The sequence below is a fragment of the Oenanthe melanoleuca genome, chromosome 1A (assembly GCF_029582105.1).
Source record: "Oenanthe melanoleuca isolate GR-GAL-2019-014 chromosome 1A, OMel1.0, whole genome shotgun sequence".
Taxonomy (NCBI): Eukaryota; Metazoa; Chordata; class Aves; order Passeriformes; family Muscicapidae; genus Oenanthe; species Oenanthe melanoleuca.
The window spans coordinates 63916673-63937654 of NC_079334.1; the positions used below are offsets into that span (position 1 = coordinate 63916673).

General features: G+C 37.6%; 1 protein-coding gene across 1 annotated transcript; it reads left to right on the forward strand.

Annotated features, from left to right (window-relative positions):
• Nucleotides 1-1267: 1267 nt before the first annotated feature.
• Nucleotides 1268-20067, forward strand: UPF2 (UPF2 regulator of nonsense mediated mRNA decay). Its single transcript, XM_056481889.1, has 7 exons — nt 1268-1416; nt 2451-2555; nt 3480-3578; nt 4248-4415; nt 8885-9026; nt 12667-12787; nt 18854-20067. Exons 3-7 carry the CDS (start codon nt 3486-3488, stop codon nt 18861-18863), a joined length of 534 nt encoding a protein of 177 aa, XP_056337864.1. The 5' UTR covers nt 1268-1416; nt 2451-2555; nt 3480-3485; the 3' UTR covers nt 18864-20067.
• The last annotated feature ends 915 nt before the right edge of the window (nt 20068-20982 follow it).

Here is a 20982-nt window from a genome sequence, read left to right on the forward strand (position 1 = left end):
CTCAGTTCTTAAAAACATTCTGATTGAAATCTATATCTAAGACTAAACTGGACACTGAATCACTAGAAAAAGCTAAAACTAATTTTTCAATTTTGTGGAAATGGTGCAGATAATGGTATTAGATTGAAGGATGCCTTACTGAAAGAAAGGAGATCTTTATGTTTGATATTTTACACACAGAGTAAATGAAAACATCTTGAGGGACAGAAGGCAAGCAGGTCAGCAACAGAAACAGCAAGATGAGCTAAACACACAGTGTGAGAATTGTCAGACCTGTCTGCAAGGAGAATGACACACCAGTAGTACTTGTGGAAGAGACTTTGCTTTCCCAGAGATTTCCTGTAGGCACCTGCGTCCTCATAGGTTTCAAGTACAGCCTCGGAGCATTAGGAGAGATTCATAAAGGTTTATTACAGGCTGAGAAAATTGTTATTTCAAAACTGTTAATTGACAGTAGAGGAAGTACTGCAGCAGACACTGCAGGGGCTTCATGTCTCTGGGTTCTGCTGGATATGTGCAGTCTCTGTAGTTTGGTACTCAGATTGTCATAGACAGGTAAAGAAATTATAAAAGGCCTCATAAAATCAGGTTTGCTCTGCTAAATTAAAGCAAGCCTGTCACTTCTAAGTGCAGTTTGCAAGTTCCGATGTGAAACAGTCTTGGTGTGAAAGGTTCGTTGACACAACAACCTATTCTTGGGTGCAAAACAAGTGCATTTATGTAAAGAGTGAGGTTTGTCCTATGAGAACCCACAAAAGAAAAATGTGAACACTTGAACCTTAGCACATACACACAAAAGCACCTTCTGACCAATAAATGAAGTAGTAAGAAAACTAATAGCCAGTTGGAGTCAAATACGAGGTCTGTAAAATCTGTATAAAAATGCATTATGTGAATAAAGAATTGGCTTTTCCCGCATGAAGAAAATGGATTTATTACAACACTGTAATAAATCACATGTGATTTATTACAGCAGTCAGATTTTGTCGCGTGTTTCAGTAGGCTCCTCATTTAGTTTGAGGATGTTTTGAGGCAGTTTGCATAGCTTCTTCTGTTCTCTGGGAGATTTTAAACATTCTCTCTAATGTTTTCCTCTTTTCTGACGGGACATTATTACCCTTTATGTCTAAGTTAACTTAGGAAATGTTTCATTCAGAAGTCAAATATGACCAATGGGAAGTTTTAATGCTCAGCTTTTGAAGTGATCTTCCACATATAGCTTGAATGATTATATGTGTTCTAATGTTCTAAATCTTTCTCTTTTTCCAAATTCCAGGAATTGTGAATGACAAAGATTCCAAGGAGTCCATTACAGAAGGAGAGAATCTGGAAGAGGATGAAGAAGAGGAGGAAGGTGGAGCAGAGACAGAGGAACAATCTGGAAATGAAAGTGAAGTAAATGAGCCAGAAGAAGAGGTGAACTTAATCATTTACCTTGCTTCATGTAAAAGAAATTATTTTGATTGCTTGTTACTTTCTGAAGCCATTCTAAGTCAGAGTTAGAGGTGAAATCCGGGTGTGCACAGCCCAGTCAGTACTGTGAGGATATTCCCAGTTCCGTGTGTGTGGGAAGCTGAATGTCTGAAGCTTAGTCCTTATTTTGGAAGAAACTTGAACCTGATAGCTTTGCTCAGGGTGTGTGCTGCTTCTCAACAAGAAGACACCTTCAGCTTTTGGCATGAAAAAAATCACTTTCAGATGACTTTTGTTATCTGCTGTAGAAGCAAATTTATTGACTAAATGTCAAAGCAGTCATTAGGAAAAAATAACAGGTGTTCAGAGTATGCCTATGCAATATGAATAAATAAAAGATTTATGGAGCATAAAAACCTTCCTTGTTTACTGTGCTAATAATATTTTCAATCAAAAATGGTGGAGCCAATAAAAAAACCACAACTACGTAGAAATTCTGACTTGTCACTATGACACAGCAAAGTTGGCGTGATAAAGGTATTGTTACAAGAAAATGAGTTCATCAAGGAAATAGAGAACAGTTTTTCTCCATATCCCTTGGGCTGGTTGATTTACTAACAATCTTTCTTTCAATAGATGTCTCTCAGCATTAAAGGTCCTGAAGTTTGGCTGGGTTTGTACCTTCACCCATAAATTAGTAACAAAAGAATCAGAAACAGTTGCACGGTGGGGAAAGCACTTGTGGAGATTTTTTTATTTTCATTCTTTGAACTTCATGAGTTCTTGCCAGTCATTCCTCCAGCTTTTGGAGTTCTCTCTGAGTGGCAGCATGTATTGGCCACTACTCCCAGTTTTCTGTTGTACTTTTGTGAAATTAGTAAGGAAGCTGAGTGAGTTCAGACTGAAACATTAAATAAAAACCAAACCAAACAAATTTACAAAGACTTAACTAAGCAACATGAAGAATTTAGGAAAATGTTTGAGGAACCTGCTGTTCTTGTTTCAAAATAGTCAGCAGTTAAAATTGAATATTTCAGGAGGGCTCTGACAATGAGGAAGAAGAGGGTGAAGAAGAGGAAGAAGAAAACACTGATTATCTTACAGACTCCAATAAGGAAAATGAAACCGATGAGGAGAATACAGTATGTATTGAGATGAAGATAAGTGAATTGAATTTGCATCTTTGGTTTTCTTTACTCAATGGCTTTTGTCAGTGCTGCTCATAACATATCTGTTATGATTCTGTTGCATCTGTTAACAAAATACAGCAAGGACACTTCCTGTTATTCTTTCAAATACATTTTATAGCTTATTTTCATGTTTGCAGACTTTGGTTATTATTACCTTTCGAAAATTTTTATGCTCTCAAATTTACTGCAACATGTTTTCACAAGACTGTGAGCTTTCACGGGTATCTACACTGGAAAATATGGTGTAAATAATGGCTTTGCAATGCCAGCAATAGTAGTGGACTGACAGATGAAACAAGGTAAACTGATTATGCTCCACTAGATCTTAAAACAGAAAAGGAGACAAGCCAAGAAGTGAAATTCCTACAATAGAAATTTGGGATTGACAGATTATAACGTTTGCAGCTAAAGAACCCATCTGGTTGAGCCTGAATTCCAGTTACATAGTAAGGAAATAATGAACATTAAAGAACAATGTGTTGGGGTGCTGACTTCTGACATTTTTGTTGCTATGTTGTGCTTTCCAAATAATTGGAGGGTAGTTTTTGTCTTACAAATACCACTTAACTTTATAGACTTAATGAAAAATTGAATTAAAATAGGTGTGTTAAGGGTAGAGATTTTTTTTTTATTGTTGCCACATCTTGAATGTGTCCATGCACCTGCATGCACACATGAGTTCTGTTAAAATGAGTGACCATAAATCAGGAAATGCCTTCCAAGAAAATAATCAAGGCTGAAAACTTCTTTCTTGAACAATTTGGTTCTGTAAACCTTTTGATTGTATATGATAAGGGTATTTTCCAATTATCTCTAGACTGACTATTCATATTTCTGAAACTAATGTAATGGATGATTTTTTTGCCATTGCAACAGGAAGTAATGATTAAAGGAGGAGGACTGAAGCATGTGCCTTGTGCAGAGGATGAGGACTTCATTCAGGCCTTGGATAAAATGATGCTGGAAAATCTTCAGGTATAAATAGTTATTTTCTTAATTTAATGTACAGCTAACTGTAGTTGATTTTTTTCTTAAAGTAAATAAGTGATTAATGCTTAGGTTGGCATACTAAAGGAACAAAGATTTTTTTTTCTTTGTATTGGACTGTTCTCTGTAGTTGACTTATTTGGCTTTTAGCTGTTAATTGTATTGTTTGCCCAGTGAATACATGACACACTGACATATTTTACAAAATTAATAAAGAATGCAGCAGATACTGTGCAACATTTCTGACTTTATCTTAGGTTTAATAGGTTTAAAATGCATTTAAATTTACATGAGCTTTTCATACTTTGTTTTCTTAGTCACATCTGTGACTAAGTTTGTCAGTATTGAGTATAGCAAGCCCTATATAATAAATATATTAATCAGATGTGCAAAAAAACTCTTTAATTAAGAATGTACATTCTACAGTGTGTCCCATCAGGTCTCTAGATTTCTTTCCCTAAGAGATTGCCCTGTAACTTTCTTCTTCATAAGCAAGGAAAACAAAAGGAAACTACAGTAAGCCTAATAAATGTATTTCTGTATTACTTCATTTTCCTGGAAGGTTAAACCTTTTCTCAGTTGTGAAAATCTGATTGTTGCCAGCCTGACTGACTGTGTCAGCGTCTGATCATTTATAGACTTCACTTTTTTTCATAGCAACGGAGTGGTGAATCTGTTAAAGTCCATCAGTTGGATGTTGCTATCCCTCTGCATCTCAAAAGTCAGCTGAAGAAGGGCCCCCCACTTGGAGCTGGGGAAGGAGAGTCAGAGTCTGGGGACACGATGCCATTTGTCATGTTAACAAGAAAAGGCAACAAACAGCAGGTAAGAGTTTATGTAAGGTATAGATACTGTTTAAATAAATAAAGGCCTTCCACTTCAAAAAAATTAACACAGAATTGTTCATTTTTTCTTTCATTTCTCAAAATTGGATACAGACAACTTCATTTTGGCACATGGAAAATACCATATATAATTTCTTGGAATTCTCGGTTGTTAATAGAAATTACGTAGAAAAATTTTATGGTCAGATTATACCATTACTATTTACATTTGGTGATTCTACCAGGAGATCAGTGGTATGTCTTGCATGTATTTTAGATGTAGTTGTGGAAGATGAAGAGATATGGTTGGTGGACTGCCACTGAACATTGAAAGGAGTAGAAAGAAAAAGGAATATTCCAGAATCTTTAGGATTCTACATCTTTTCCTGAAAACACTTTCAGCTTCAAATCAAGATATATGGTCATTGCTAAATTCTATTTTCTAAGTAACTGTTACTTGGCTGAATTTATTCAAATTGCAAAATGGAAAAAAGTCATTGTCCCTGAAGACACTGTTAGAGGACTATTCCAGAATGCAGGAGTGAATCTCTTGGAGAAACTTAAATGAAAATCAAGTTGATAAAGCAAACTAACTTTTTGCTTCATGGAGCTAAGCTGTATGTTAGTCTTGGCTCTTTTCTCCAGTGTGTGTTTGAATTTTCCTAGCTCAGCAAATGCACACTACACAAATCTCTACCTAACACATTCCACATGTATTTCTTGTCATGATTTAGGGCTTATAAAGAAACCTTTTCATTTTGGTTGTATAATTTCATGAAAATAAATTACTCTGAATTGGTATGGAAAGCATACCTAAGGAATTGTTTCATATCATGTATCTGAGCCTTTCAAGTATTTAGTCATTAGTCATTTAGTTTATGTCATTACTTGGTTTTTACATTTTTTACCTAAATTGTGACAGTAGTGTAGCTGTTGGGGTGTATAAACCTGAAGCAGGCTCCTTCTCTTCCTTCATATGAAACACATTTCAGAAATCCATGCAGGAAGTGGTTATTCTGTTTTCCTGGAACTTGAATGTGGTATATACAAAGTTCTACAAAAGCTCAGAGTGGGATTTTTTTAACTGGTCATTGGTCTGAGAAGGGGTTTAAGAGACCTCAATTTTTAAAAAAAAGGTTGTTTAGCCTTTTCAGGATAATTTACTAGGAGTATCTGTAGTTAAAAGGAATTTTGAGATCTTCATATTCCATGTAAAAGGGAAAATATTGCAGAAATGTGACTTTGAAAGAAAGCAGAACTTGTTCAGGAGTTTTCCCTGCTCCTCCCCCAATATTTGGTTTTGGGAGTAGGCTCTTCCTGCCAAAACTCCTCTCAGTGTTTCTAGAAATGTACAAAACAGTTGCTTTATAGACTACTTCAGCTCTTGAATTAGTGAAAGACTTCTTTGTCCAGAGTTCTGAATTGAGAAAAAAAAAAGTGTTTTAGTACAGAGTTTTAATAGAAAAATAAGCAGGAAAGAAGAGGTGTAGTTGAAAAGAAATTAATTATTCCTTCTTTCAGTGCTTCATTTTAAATCTGCATGAGCAGAATGTGCAATGAATTTTGAAGTGAGGGATGCATAGTTCACTGTTAAGTTATAGCTGTAAACTTTCAGCTTTTAAAAAAGTCAAAAGAAGCAACCTGGGAGGCTGTAAGTAACTTCATCTGCACAGTCACCAGAGTGATAAATGACATCAGCCTACTTGCTTGCTGTGTTAGTAATGCTTTCAGTCTCTGTGTTTGTTGTCAGTGGTGCTCCTGAAACAAGAAATGTTAGAAAAATGGATTCTGCTGTGCTTCCTTCCCAAGCGTGACATTTGGTAGTGGAGGTCCAGTTGCCAAATACTCAGTTTGCGTGTGAGTGTGAACTTTTATTTTAGTGGAGCATTGACAAATAGTTTTTTGAAGTAATACAAGAGCAACTGACTGGTATTTACCAGCTGCTTATGTCCAAATCCATGGTCATTACAGGCTGATAGTGACAAGGACACCATATTTTATCCTCAAAACTTAGAAAGCTAGTAGCAATAGAGTCTCATATGGTTATTTGGAATTAAAATGATGGCATTGTGATTTATCCATAAGCCATGAGAGAGCAAGGGAAAATAATGTTGGCATCATAAGGGATCAGAGCTGAGCTGTATCTAATACTGTTTGGTGTTTCTGAACCAAGAAGTTTTATGAAATAAAATGAGATATAGACAGTAAAAAGAAAGTCAAGAAATCTGGTTACTACCTAAGACAAAAGATTTCTTTCCCTTTGAAAGATTTTTAGCAAGGCTTCCAAAAAGATTGATAGTGTCCATGGAATGGCCACATCTCTCCCTGAATGGGAATTTTTTTATCTCAGTTATATCTTCATGTCTTTATCTCATGGCATTTTTATAAACTCTGTAGTCTAGTCTTCTGAATAGTGGTTTTTGGTCTTCCTTCAGTTTGGCATCTTTAAAGTGAAATCCTCTATCGCATCCCCATCTCTCAGATTTGATAAGAGGTTTTCGATACACCTCTTCACTATTTGCAAATCAGAAATGTTTCAGTTGCTCACTAATCATCATATCCTGTAGTAATTGTCATCAGTGACTTGATTTCAGGTGGCAGCTGATTGCATTGAGATAGTGACTCAGTGGTGTTTTGTTAATTGCTAGTCTGTTGTTTTTTCTGTATCTCTTTCTCTCTTTTACACCCTTCTGTAGTTCAGTTTTCTTTTTCTGCTTTAAGCATCCTGTCTGAGTACACTACTCCCATTTAGCTGATACATCCATACAACAGAGAAAATATAAATTTAAAATATATATTAAAATGGATGAGGAGCTTAATGGTGAAGCTTAGGAATGATTTTTATCATTAAATGCTGCTAATGGATTAGTTGTTCATTTGATGATTATCTGGGAACCGTCACAGCCTACTCAGCAATAAATAAACAGAGTTTACTTTGCTCTTGGAATTTCAACTTTCATTTCTTTTCTTTCCTGCGCACCATAATAACAAGCTCATATTTATATTCAGTATAATATGCTATTACCCTTGCCCTCATCCCCCAAAAAATCTCATCTACATGCATCTTGTAGTTGGTAGGGTTTAGGGATTTACTGTACCCAAGTTTTTCTTGGGTCTTTGCAAGAGTCTGTCTTAGCTGTTTCAAACACAGTTTATTTTCAAGTGCTTGATCTGAGTCTTCTCAATCATCTCTCTGCTAGTGGGGCATTACTCTCTGAGATACCCTGAGACTGTTTAGTGATTATTGCATTAAATACTAACTACAGGTGGTCAGGATTTTGCTTTTACTCTAAAGCTTCTCAGCAGAGGTTTTGATAATTTATCTCTCTCTGCAGCTTTTGACAGTGTAACAGAAAAGAACACTTAGGAATTACTTCTGTTTCTTTAGAAATAGATCTCCCATGACGAGTAACAAGGAGCAGGACTCAGATTAGTTGTGGAATATTGAGGGTGATTATCCTTAAATACATTACCCTTCTTATGGTTCAGAAATACTCATTTCTAATGGACATGGAGTTGAAAGAGGAAGTGAGATTTTTGTAAAAGTTTGCAAACTTTAGCATTAAGGATTTTCTGAGAACTGTTGTTTCAGTTGTGGATAAGATTAAGAATTACTTCTCTGTTCTGGAACAACTGTAAAAAAAAAAATATATATAGAAGTAACAGATTGGATTTTCTGAGTCTGGGGAAAAAAAATCACCTTCCCTACACCTTCCTGAAAATATCAGCTGGATTTCCAGAGAGAGGGTATTTCTGTGGGAGTGCCAAGCTTACCTGGTGTGCCTTATGGCAAATCAAATAATGGGTGTGTAAATCAGAATGCTTGGTGGGCACCTTCCTCCTCCACTATAGGGGAGGAGGAAAAGATCAATCTGACACCATGGTTATCTCTAGACTAAGAAGAAGCACTGGGGAGCCAGAATTATTCTTAAAAAGAAAAGTACTGGCCAAGGAATTTCAGGGAATGTCTGAAATGCTTGAAATGTTTTTCCTCTGTTACCACAAGGGATAGTAGTAGAAATTCTACTCAGGGGGCTTCATCTCCTTGGAAGGAAGAGACCTGAAGAGGGAGATGCAGCTTTCTGAGTCAGCTGTGGTGCTTTTATCTCAAGACCAGGATGATTCTCTGTGGGCAAATCAACTAGTATGAAAAAAAGAAATAAAGCGTATGGCTATGCCTTCCTAGGGAAAGACAGTTTTGTTCACATAAATACTGTGTGTAATAAGTTTTGGACTGAGCCTTTTTTTGTGTTTTCTGTGTCTTTAACATGTCTTGCTTTTTCTCATGCTGCTTTATGTGAAATAGAGGTTCAAAACAAACCAACAACACACTTCACAGTAGAAACTTCTGTAGAAAATACCTCCTTGAAATAACCTAGAAAGAACCATAGCATTTCTGTATTTTGGATTGTTCTGTATTGGTTGGGTTTTTGCTCTGATGGACACTTAAAAGTTTATTTTCATTTGCAGTTTAAGATCCTAAATGTACCGATGTCTTCCCAACTTGCTGCAAACCACTGGAACCAACAGCAAGCAGAACAGGAGGAGAGAATGAGGATGAAGAAGCTCACTTTGGATATCAATGAACGGCAGGAACAAGAGGACTATCAGGGTAAGAAAATCAAGTATTCAGTTTTTATTTTCAGGGGAGCCTTTGTGAATCTGCAGAAAGCATTACTTGTGATGGTTAGCAGCTGGAGTTCTAAATATTGATTTGCAGTACTTATGGGAAACCTGTATTTTGGTTTTAGTCATTCATTGTTTCCTCCCTGGTCTATATACTTGAACAAGTTTTTGTAGCTGTTCCATGAAAAGGAATTTTCAAGTGGGTCTCAAATTTCAGCATTTTCATTTTTTTTTGAGAAAGGAGAAGAACTGAGATTGTCCTTTTAAAATTAAGGTAATACAAAATCAATGTGATGTTTACTGCGAGACAGTTGAGTTGGATACAAGATGAATTCTGTGGAATTTAGGCTCTGATTTTAAGCTATTAATAGGTGTTTTAGATATTAATAATATTTAGACTCCTTAGTCTTGCTGAGACTTGCTAGTCCTGAGGTAACCTTCATCAGAGAAATACAAAATGTTACCTCAGCTTCATATTGTGAAGGTTCTAGGAGTTCTCAAATCTGGAGCATAAACATATATTAACAAAATTTGGGTTTCGTACGGATTACATGGTTAATTGGTTTTTTGAAGACCTGTGAGTCAGGCATTTTGGAACCTGGACAGTTTGAAGCAAACAGTTAATTAATACATAATTAATAGCAGATCATACAGTCCCCAGACAGGTGCACTTGATGTGTTTAGTTGTTGGATGGTTTATGGATTTTTCCGATTCAGTTTCTCTTGGCTTACTCAGATACTAAACAAAGCCAGACCAGTAAAACTGATGTCTTATGTTACTGTTTCCATTTAGCATCACAAAAGATTTTGCTCTGCTTTTTTTTGTAAAGATGTTGTAATTTGGTGGTAATCACAGTGTAAGTAGTTAATTAGCAGGAAATCTCATTTAAGGTATTTAGTGAAAGGTTCATCAAGAAGTGGGAAATTAGAACAGTTCTGATTTTAAAACACTGTGGAATCCTGTACTTCTTTCAGAACTTCAATAGTACCAGAACTGAATTTGTAATTGTAAAAAGGAGTATCTTCCAAAGTGAGAGTCTACAGAGCTCTGAAGTGGTAACACAATATATTCTTAGGGTTAAACATGGTAATTGGCTCAGAAACTTTGATACTCTGCTCTTATAAAGCCCATTTGTGAGAAAGGAAGAGAGAGACTCTAGAATTAATAATTTTAGTCCTTCTCTCAGAGTTTTTGCAGAATTTTCCTCATTCTGATTTTCATCATTCTGATATTTATTGGTCAAGGCATTTGGATTTTATACCCTGTTGTACAACTTTATTGATATCTAAAATGAACCTGTTTAAGATTTTATTGTGAGCAATTGTGCATTTTATCCAGAAAAAAGGATCATATTGATTTATTTCTTTTGGACAAAATCAGACAATTTATATGGATCAATAACTGTAAATAGGCTTTTTTTACTGTCTCATAGATTCTTATTTTAGATTATTTATTTAGATTTTTTAAATTTTATTTTATTTTTGTATAGTTCCTGTGTATAAAACATACAGGAAGGAAGTCAACACAAAAGAAAAGGGCTTTTCCATAATTGACATCCTTTTTCAAAACTGCTCTTGATGCATCTTATTAACCTTGGTAATATGCAGAATAAAACAAAACTAGGAAGGACCTTTTAATCAGGCTAAATTAAACAGACCAAATTATATTTGCCTTTGGAATAATTTTTTATTTAGATTTTGTGGAGTTGATTGTTACTTTTGAAGAGTCATCCTGTCTGTGACAAGTTGGTCTTGGGTTTAAATTTCTGTTTCAAGTTTTGAAGTTACTGAGGGAGGAAGAATTCTCAATTTCTGGAAGAATGCCTCAGGGTTGTCCCAACGTTTTCACATGTACTTGTTGTTCATGTACTTGTTCTTTTCATCTGCACAGGGTAGCTAATAGATGGAAATTCACCAATGTACTTCAAAGTAGATTCAGATAAAGATTTAAAGTTTCAGCAAAGCTTAGTATATTACAAACATTTTTTAATTTAAAGAACTATTGGGAACTTGAATGGTTCTCTAGTTTAGACTGGTACTTTTCTGTGCAGATTATTTTTTTCTTCACTAAAAAAGCAAGGAGATATGGTGATGTGCCTTCAGCCTAGAAAACACACTGTGCTCCCCTGCCATCTCTGCCTTCTGTTACTTTCACCAGTACCAAACTTCCCAGTCCCATATTTCCTTTCACCTGCTGTGTGCAAAACAGAAGAGGCAGATGTGCATGTACTTGTTCATTCACTGCTTGCTGCTCACACCTGGCTGGCAGGGTACCCTAATCTGGTTTTCCTCCTGAGTCTCCTCATTGCCCCCAGAGCTCTCTCCTGGCACAGAGGAACAACATTGGTTGTTGGGAATGCTGATGTTTCATGATGTTTACAAAACATGGACTGTCACTGTGTTCAGTGGCTGCCTTTGCCAGGTGCTGAAAAAGTGTCCAGAACATGAATACAAGGGTCACTGACTGCTGGCACAGATACTGAATATTAAATCAGTCACAGATTCCCAGTTTCTCCAAGACTGGTTGAATAACTTTATTGAACGTTTTACCTGCACTTTGTAAATGATGAGGGAACCTCATTAGTCTCCAGTTTGGCCCCACTGAGAGCAGTGTGTGTGTAGCAGGTGATGGGTGTGTGTCTCCAATGAGATTACCAGAGATTGGAGAACCAGACAGAGCAGACTTTCAAACATAATCTATTTAACGGCTTATTCCACTTTTCCCCTTCATTTATCCCATCTGTCTGTTTGCTGAGTAATGTAGATCCCTGCTCAGGTGGACTGTAGGAGTACTTTCCATTAGGTGTATTAACAGATTGGCAGAGGTTACCTCCTATGATGTGTCTGTGATTGTATTGGCTACATAAGCATTAATTTGGCTTGGTAAAGAAACATTTTTTTTAATCATTAAAAATTAAATAAAGTTTTAGAAATTAAATTTTAAATGTCAAAATACAATAGTATCCTAGTTTAAACTGCCCAAAAGCTGGCTATCCAGGGCTAAACTGGACAGTGTGGGCTGCTTACTGATGATAAAGTGAAAAACTCCATCCGTGGGACAGCTGGTGCAATGTAGGTCAGCTGAGTCACCTTCTTCAGGTGCCTGGCTTCCCTGGAAAAGGATCCAATTATGCCAAGCTTAGACTTAAATACCTGAGTGGCAATACCTAATTTTAGGACAGGTTTCTTGCTGAGTCTTTTAATTGGTAGCAGCTTTGTCCAGGTGTTACTATTCCGGGGAGATTTAATGTTGAGGCCACTCATGCTGCTGTGAGTCTTTGTTCCCAATCATTGATGAAGAAAGTGGTGGCTGATGTGTTTAGAAAGAAAAGGTTGCAGGCCTTCTCTTGAGCTTCTGTGATGAAAACCACTGCTGGCAGTTCCTTCTGCAGGAACATCTGGAAATGGAAGTTCATATTGGGGGATAGTTTGGATTTATCAAAGCTGTGGATGCAATTTGTAACTTTTCATACTTAACTTCTGTGGAATAACTTGAGTGTTAACTACAGCAAAGTTGTAAGTGTAAGTGGCAGTGAAATGTGCATGTGTAAATTCATGTGTAAAATGATGCATAAAAAACGTATTTAACTTTCTTCTGTTTGCTTTTCTTCTGCCTGAAATCCCAGAAATGTTGCAGTCTCTGGCACAGCGTCCAGCTCCAGCAAATACTAATCGTGAGCGGCGGCCTCGTTACCAGCATCCGAAGGGAGCACCTAATGCAGATCTAATCTTTAAAACCGGTGGGAGGTAGGACAATCTTCCTTTAAATGTGGTAATTCTGGTTCTAGGCAAGTAATTACCTTCATAATTGAAACAGATAATGATCTCTGTAGTGAGTGTTTGGGCAGTCGTTTCCATTCTAAAGCTTTCTCTTAAAATGCCAAGCGGTGCTTTGTGCTTCTAATACAGTGTCTATCCCTCCGTGACAGTTTGGAAGCCAAAAGATTATTTCTCAGTTGTGAAATGGCTGCTAGAATCTGAGCCTCTTTTTGTAGGGGGAAAGGTACACGTCTGCATTCTCCATGCAAGGGGGAGATGATTTATCTTTTTTTAGTATCTGCAGAAATTCTCATTATGGTCTTTCTCTGAGGTGAATTTGACAGCTATTCCTCTTTAATTGTTGCCCTGAATGGAAAGTAAATATAGTAAAGGTGGGAAGGAGAACTTTCAATTTATGGTGTGCAGGAGTGTACTAAAACCAGCATTAACATGAAAAGTGTCATTCCCAATGGCTTAATAGTTGTTCTGAGTCTTTAGTATGTGTCTTTTCTCACTTAGAGTCAGCTGGCAAATGAAACATTAAATTAGCCCTGCAGCACGCATTTGAATAGACAGTTTCAGGTGAAATGCAGACTTGCTTTCATGTTCCTCTTTTCTTTGCAAATCTATTTTGAAAGTGGATTGATAGGAGCAGCAACTGAGAAGGGAACAGTTTACCTCCTAATGAATCTGTCTTTGTAAACTGCAAATAAGTTAATGCAATGTACTATTTTTGTGTTCCAGTAGCATTTCCAACTTCTTCATGGTATATATTTATGATCATTTGATAATGTCCTGATGATCATTCACTCCATTGTAATCTCATACAGACACTGCTTGTACAAAAAATAATTTTTTTAAAGATTGCAGTTTATTTTAAATGTTTTTTAAAAATGAACCACATGTTACTCAAAATGAGCAGTGCTTTCCATTTAGCTTTTTCATATGACTGTGACCTAAGGCCGTTTTAGGAATACAAAGTGTTCAGTTACACTGAATTGCCACAATACTTGCAGGTGTTTCACTAACAGCTGCAGCCTTCTGTTCTTTCCAGCACGAGCTGCATGCTGCAGTTATTCTTCAAATACAACAGCCAGACCAGTAGATGTGATATCTGTAGATTTCTTTTTAATTATTTCCTTTAGAAAACTTTATATGTACTCATGTTGTAGGAAAAATATCATTTAGGACTTCAAATAGTACTGAAGTAGGTCAGATGTTATCCAGCAGTCTGAGTAGTGTTTGCTTATTCAAGTGCCATGCACTTGCAGTTCTAGTGTAGTTTTGTATGATGGAGTTTACTCTTTGTTCCTTTTAATCCATAAGCTCCTTGGAGCAGAGACCAGGAAGTTTGTTTGAGCAGGTCTATTTTATCTGTTGTGTACTGCAGTGCTCTGCCTGGCAGTCATGCATCGATTGAGCCAACTCAGCCTGCAGTAAGGCACTAGTACTTTTCCTAACTCCATTTATTTATTGGAGACTGTAGGTCCACCAATGGCTTCCCACTGACACAGATTGTCTATTGCCTGTGCTCTTGGAACCTCTGATTTGTAGGATATATTAAAATTGTCTTCTGACTTTAAAGGTTACACTGCAGTCTCTGCCCAGACCCCCCTCACCTCATGCTTTGTTAAAACGTTACCCTGTGGATTCTGTGGATGCTGGAGGATCTTTCTGAGCAGATAGGAACTGAGCTGTTAATTTTAGTATCTGTGTTTGAGAAGGTTTCACATTCCTACCTGGTAGAAGAATGGTGTAACACAGATGTTATCACTTCCATAAGGGCACTGTGTTGTGTTGTTGCTGCTGCTTTGTACATGAGCACAACTGAAATGTTATTTTCTTGCAAAATGACTCAAACACTCAAACTTACTGGAAATAATTGTTTGCTGCTTTCTTCAAGGTATACAACTTTTTGTTTTAAAATTCTTGAGGTTAAGGATAATCAAAGCAAATAAATCTCCTAGTTGATTCCACTGTAATGCACAATGTGACAGGTTCTGATAGCTGAGGTAGGAATGATGCCATTCTTGCATTTCAGGGAGGGTTGAAAGTAGAGAAATTAATTTCTTGTTTTTACCTTTGCTTTTGTGTTGCTAAACATGCCAAAGCACTGTGTTTCAAACACCTTTTAGGAAGTTAAATCCAAATCTACCTATTGTTACAGTTCATTTCAGAAATTAATGAAGGTAGCTTTGGGGGTTCTTCCATATGTTTTTGAACAGCTGGATCTCACTAAGCAGTTAGCCCTCTATATGTTTTTATAAAAAGAGAAATCTGCAGTTTTTACTTTATTTCTCCTCTGTTAATGTCCTTGTTCTGTACTAAGTGGAACACTAAAATGCAATGAGATTTACAAGCTTTGTCAGATTTTAGTATGTGCAAAATGCTGGATCAAAAATTTGAGTTTATTCCTGTTTGTTTGGAATTGCCTGCTTGTATTGCCTCAGGTTTTGATACCTGCTTATCCTGTGAGGAGGAGATTCTTTCTGGGACTTACATATTTAAGACTTGCCTTAAAGATAATTTACTGTGACTCCTTTAAAATTAGGGTTCCTTGATTTGCTTCAGCAGAACTGAGAAGAAAACAATTTTCCCTCTTGCCTGCAGTTCTGCAGCATTTGTGTTGTGAGGCCTTTGGCTCTCAGGCTATTAAACTACTACCTTCAGGAAACACAAAATTCACTAAAGTAATTTTTTTTGGTGATGGAATTACCATAAAAATAGACTTTTACCATTAGGAACAGCTTCTTAGAATATAAATTAGTTTTCCTTTGTTTAAGAGGGTTGAGATCCACTAAATGGCTTGGTTTTAAAAGTGAAATGAAAATAAACACATTATAGAAAATAATTTTGAAAACATTGATTAAAATTAGATTTCTCACTATAATTCATCTGTTGAGAAGCAGGGCCTTAGCAAGGATTTTATCAACCTCTCTTTATTAAAAGAAGTAGCCTCAAAATTTGTTTTTGTTTTGAAAGTATAGTACAGGGCCTGCATGTGTGCAAAGTTCCCCTGGGGATGCAGGTATAGGCTGGCAAACCAAATCATATTCAAGTTAAATGGTGATCTCAGGTCTCCTGTTTACATCTGACTCTTATTTCTCTTTAACCCATTTAATAAAGAAAAATGAAGCATAACAGTAATAACAGGATGCTGAGATTTTATTAGCTAGATATTTTCATCATAAAGAATATTGCATTAATGCTGAAAAGTCAGAGTTTGGATAATAAGAAGAAATGTGAATTTAACATGATTTCCTGTTTCAGCTGCTGGACCAACACAATTCATACATCACCTGTCATGAAGTTGATGCATTGACAGTACTGCTTTATGAAGCTTTGAATTCACTTCTTACTGAGATGAACCTTTCAAACACAGCCAAGAAATGCCAAACCCCTTTTCAGCTGTTTCATGGGAGGGAAGCAAAGGGAGGAATATTGGGAGGGGGCTCCAAATCCTGCAGCTGCTTCTGGTGGACTGCACTGGATCTGAACAAAAGCATGGAAGAGCCTCAGGTGCTTGCCTTGGCAGGATGGTGCTTGTTGAGCTCTGCAAGCTGGGTGTGAGTCTAACCCAGACAGCAGAGTTGGAGAGACACCTGATCACATTTCAGTTTAGAGGGAATGGAAGGCAAAATTGTATTTAAAACCCATGCTCAGTTAGAAAGACTCCTGTGTTTGAAAAGTTCTCTCAATATAATATAATACCAAAAAGCTCTTCAGCTTTGTGGCCCTCTGGAAACCAGCTGCCAATCCCCAAAACACCCCCCTGCTCCCAACCCACTATCCACACTGACTTTGATTTTAATTTGTCAGAGCATTTTATTTTTGATGGATAGATGAGAATAGAAAACAACTTGCAGAAGTTAAGATTCTCTTACTTAGGTGAGTCCAGCTTTTGTGGTTTATTTGAATTTTGTGTTCACAGTATAGAGTGTGATAAGTCAGATGTGATAGATTTTTAATGAGCACCTTGGTGTTTTCTGTTTCTTGTTTGTGGTTTTGGGTAATTAGGGGAGAGAGAGAACAAAGAATATGGAAGCTGAGATTAGTTGAAGAGCAAAGCAGGGAGTGAACTGGGAGAGGAGGTGTTTGGAGCTGGAAGTTTGTGAGGAGATTTGTGAAAAAATGCAGCACTGCAGAAAAGCAGAATGTTGTGGATTGGAGGACACCAGGGGATTAGGGATAAGTGTGAAATCCAACTTCAAAAGTCTCACATGTCAAGAAATAAAGAGATTTTTGTGATCTTGTGATGTCAGCAACGTGCAGAAAGGAGTTGATTATTGATATTCTCCTGGGCACTTCTCAGTTAAGCTGTAAAGTTATGCTGCTGGCTGAGCTCTCCCAGCTTCACCCATGCCTTGGCTTTGTGATTATTTTATAGCCTGTGGTGATGTTTGTGTGTTTTCATGGCTTCCAGTTTTGTGCTCCAGCCATGGTTTGTTGCAGAGGTTCTGTGTATTTTATTTCCCTGTCAGTCACAGGTGGGCAGTGTTAATGCTCAGCATGGCGTGAGAAGCTGACTATGAATTTCATACAATTTAATAATGTGTCAGGGGCAGGAAGGGGAGTGTGGGAGGAGACTGCAAAGAATTGATTCATTTTGCACATAGAGCTCAAGATAGTTTTAATCCATCTGCGTATTGAGTTTGACCTTGCCAAATACAGGTTTGGATCAGGTTTATTAGGTCGGACACAAATGTGAAATACCTGGTTTGGAAAAAACTACTACTGCTCTTTGGCAGCAGCACATGTCTGTAATTCCCTGAAACAGGATCTACTACCAGCATGTACTGGTGAGAGTCATTTTGACCAGGTTGGAGACATGCAGCCAGTCCCAGCCTTTTTCCTTCCCTTCCCATCAGGAGTAGAATTATTTTTTTAAGGGGAGATGGAGAGTTAAAAACATGATCCTGCAATTCAGTGATGTTTGCCCTTGGTTGTAACATTCTGCAAGTGAGATGTCAGTCTACTAAATAAATAAAAATTAAAGTTATTTTCTATTGAAAGCGCATAGCTAGTGTTCTGATGTTGACAAAGAATTGGAATATTACATTATGTAACACCAAAAGGTGGTTAAAACCAAATAATACAAGCAGTGCTGCAGTGAGTTCTGATGATACATCAGCTCGGGACTTCCTGGCAAAAAGACACAGCATTTTTATATAAACAAATACTGGAAATTAGACCAAAGCAGCACATACAAATACAAAACTAGTGTGAAAGCTTCATCTGGTACAATAGATGCAAAAGTTGCTATGTCCAGTTAACTTATCTGTAACATTTTTCTTGCAAGATCTTCAGTAAAAACCAGGTTTAAATCAAATGACTGTTGAACAAGCACTGGAGGATTATGCACTGATGTAAAGAAACATGAACTCTTATGTTGACATGGTAAAAAAACTGTGTGTGTAGCCCTGGAGCTTTCTTGGAATTGTAAATATTGCAGTTTTATTTTGCTGTCTATTATTAATTTTAATTTGCAGCCTAAAATCAGCTGAAAAGGAGCGCAGATGCAGTAACTGCATTGTGCTGAAGTCAGTGACACTGGGGTGGCTTTACTGGCCCTGGTCTTGCTGAATCCCCTGACTACAAACTGGTGTCATTCTTCAATGCATTTGTATGTTCTTAAGAGAATTAAATGTGACTTTCTGTGGGTAGGGGTGTGTTTCATGAACAACAGATGGTAGAAGATTTAAATGCACCGGTTGACTCTAAAAAGGGTTCTAACCAATAATTTGCCTATAGAAATGCCTTTGTAACATTTCTGCAGAGCTTCACAGAAAGATGAAAACTATTTACAATAACTCATTTTTTTCAGCAAATTCGCAGCTGTGCTTCAGTAGTTCAGCATCTCATCTGGGATGATAAGGTGCAGATTATCCCCCTGCTTTTTGCCTGGTGTGATCTTTTGAAATGGTTGTGCAGAGAAGAGAAATATGTAACTTTCTGTTAGAGGGTGAAAGAGTATGAGGATGAGTGGCAGCTGCTCCCCCGCAGAGCTCTGGGCACCTCGAGCTGATGGGTTTCCTCTCTGTGCTCTTCCCGCAGGAGACGCTGATCCACCGCCAGTGTCATTTCATTAGGTCCTGTATCTCTGGTGTTGTGGAGTCCTCCAGCGATTAAACGAGAGCAGTGGACACATCTCAGCATGTCAGTCTAGAGCGTTCAGAACCGAAACCTGGGACAGGCTGGGGCCGTGGGGCACGAAGAGCAGCCTCCCCTCTCCCCCCCCACCCCCCCAAAAAAAGCTTTTTGTTATGGGAACCGCCTTGAGGGTCAATCTTCTCATGGGAGCAGGAGCAAACGAGCGAGATGGGGAACTTGACCTGCGAGCAGCTCGGTGAGTGCCGGGAGCAGCCTGGAGCTCGGATGATCACACTGGAATGGGAAAGGCCTTTGGCAGCTCAGCCTGCAGGGAAATAAAGCTCTGAACTGGCCACAAGTTACATTGTCTCCGACTCGAGCACTTGGTGGAAGGATGTTCTTTGGGGGCTGCAAATCTACAGTAGAAAAATGTAGAGCAAACGGCAAAATGCAGAAGAAAACCCTGCCGAGCAGGATAACTTCTCAAACACTCCTCAGCGAGGATGTTCTTGGTTAAGGAAGAGCCTTTTGCTGCCAGATGTGCCAGAAAGGGGGTGGGGAGGGGTGATAAACTGAAGAGCCAAGGAGGTAAAATATCTGTTAAGGTTTAAAATAGAAAGTGAAGTTGATGAACACGGGGTGTTGACTCGTAATGCTTGGAACAGCCTGACACCAGCCTAAGGACAGGGATATAGTTGAGCCCATTGTATGTATCATTGAAAACCAAAACGTGCCAGTCAGCATAACAGGAGGATGTCAAGGAGCGGATCCAAATATTTTGTTGATCTTCATGGGTTGATAAGCCTCTGTGTCTCTTGAAACAAACAAAAAGTTTAAAAAAAAAAAGATTTAAGTCTGGAAACAAGTAGAATTTTTATTTTTTTCTAAGTAGAAATGAGGTTTCTTGGTCTGTTTCTGACAATCTGTTATTTATCAGCATAGGGTTTTGTTTGCTTTCAGGTAGAGGTAGTTCATTGAGTTAAAGAGCCCATCTGTATGTTACTACTAATTCTTTTTTCTAGCTCTTTTAAAATCCTTTTTACCACTGGTTTTGGTTTCTGCATGTAGGAAGAGAGACTTGTAAAATTGTAACATTTCATACAGAAATGCCACCGGATCTTCACCAGCTTCAGAAATCTGACCTTTGCCAATGCTGCAATAAAGTGTTGTAATTTAGAGTCGGTGTCTGCCTCTTGACATTCACTTTGGTCTTTGGAAATGATGTTTTGAAGGGTTTGTTTTGTATTGTGGGCTGTAGTTTGCACAGGAATTCCAGGTCTTTGATTCAAGTCTTATGTGATTTTTTTTCATGCTGTTTTCTTTTCACATGAAATTCATGGGTGCATTTATTAATCACATTTGTAACTCTGAGCTCCTCCAGGAACTCAGACCATATCCACTGGTCAGATGTAACTCCCACTTCCCCAAAGAACAATGCCTACCAATTCCTAATAGCAAATTAAGCATCTGATTGTGGTTCAGACTAGAGCCAGCTTCCTTTTCTCAACATATTGCTTAGTTTCAAAAGCATTTAATTTATCCAGGTTGAGAACTGAATAAAAATTAAGTATTAGCTCTGTGTAATATGTGTCAATCCAATGCCTTGGATTGCATTGGAATCAATGGAAATGTTCTTATAAAATTATTAGCTAAAAATAGTTTAGGGTCAGTTGGGGATTTTCCTGACTTCAGACTGAAATCAGAAAACAGTTCAGTGAAACCATCTGAAGTTTAATTTTAAAATTAATTATTCAAATGCGCCAAATAAAACCTCAAGCATCATTGTGAGTGAAACAATCAGGGTTGAATGCACAGGGACAAACTTTTTAGCAGGGCCTGTTGCAGTAGAACAAGGAGTGATGGTTGTAAACTAAAAGAGGGTTGACCTAAATTAGATATAAGGAAGAAAATTTTTACAGTGAGGGTGATGAGACTGGCACAGATTTCCCAGAGGTGGTGGATGCCCCATCCCTGGAAACATGCAGCATTTCAACCTGATGTATTTGCAGCTGTCCCTTCTCATTGCAGGGGTGTTGAACTGAGTGACTTGTAGAGTCTCTTCCCTTCCAACCCAAACCATTCCATGATACACA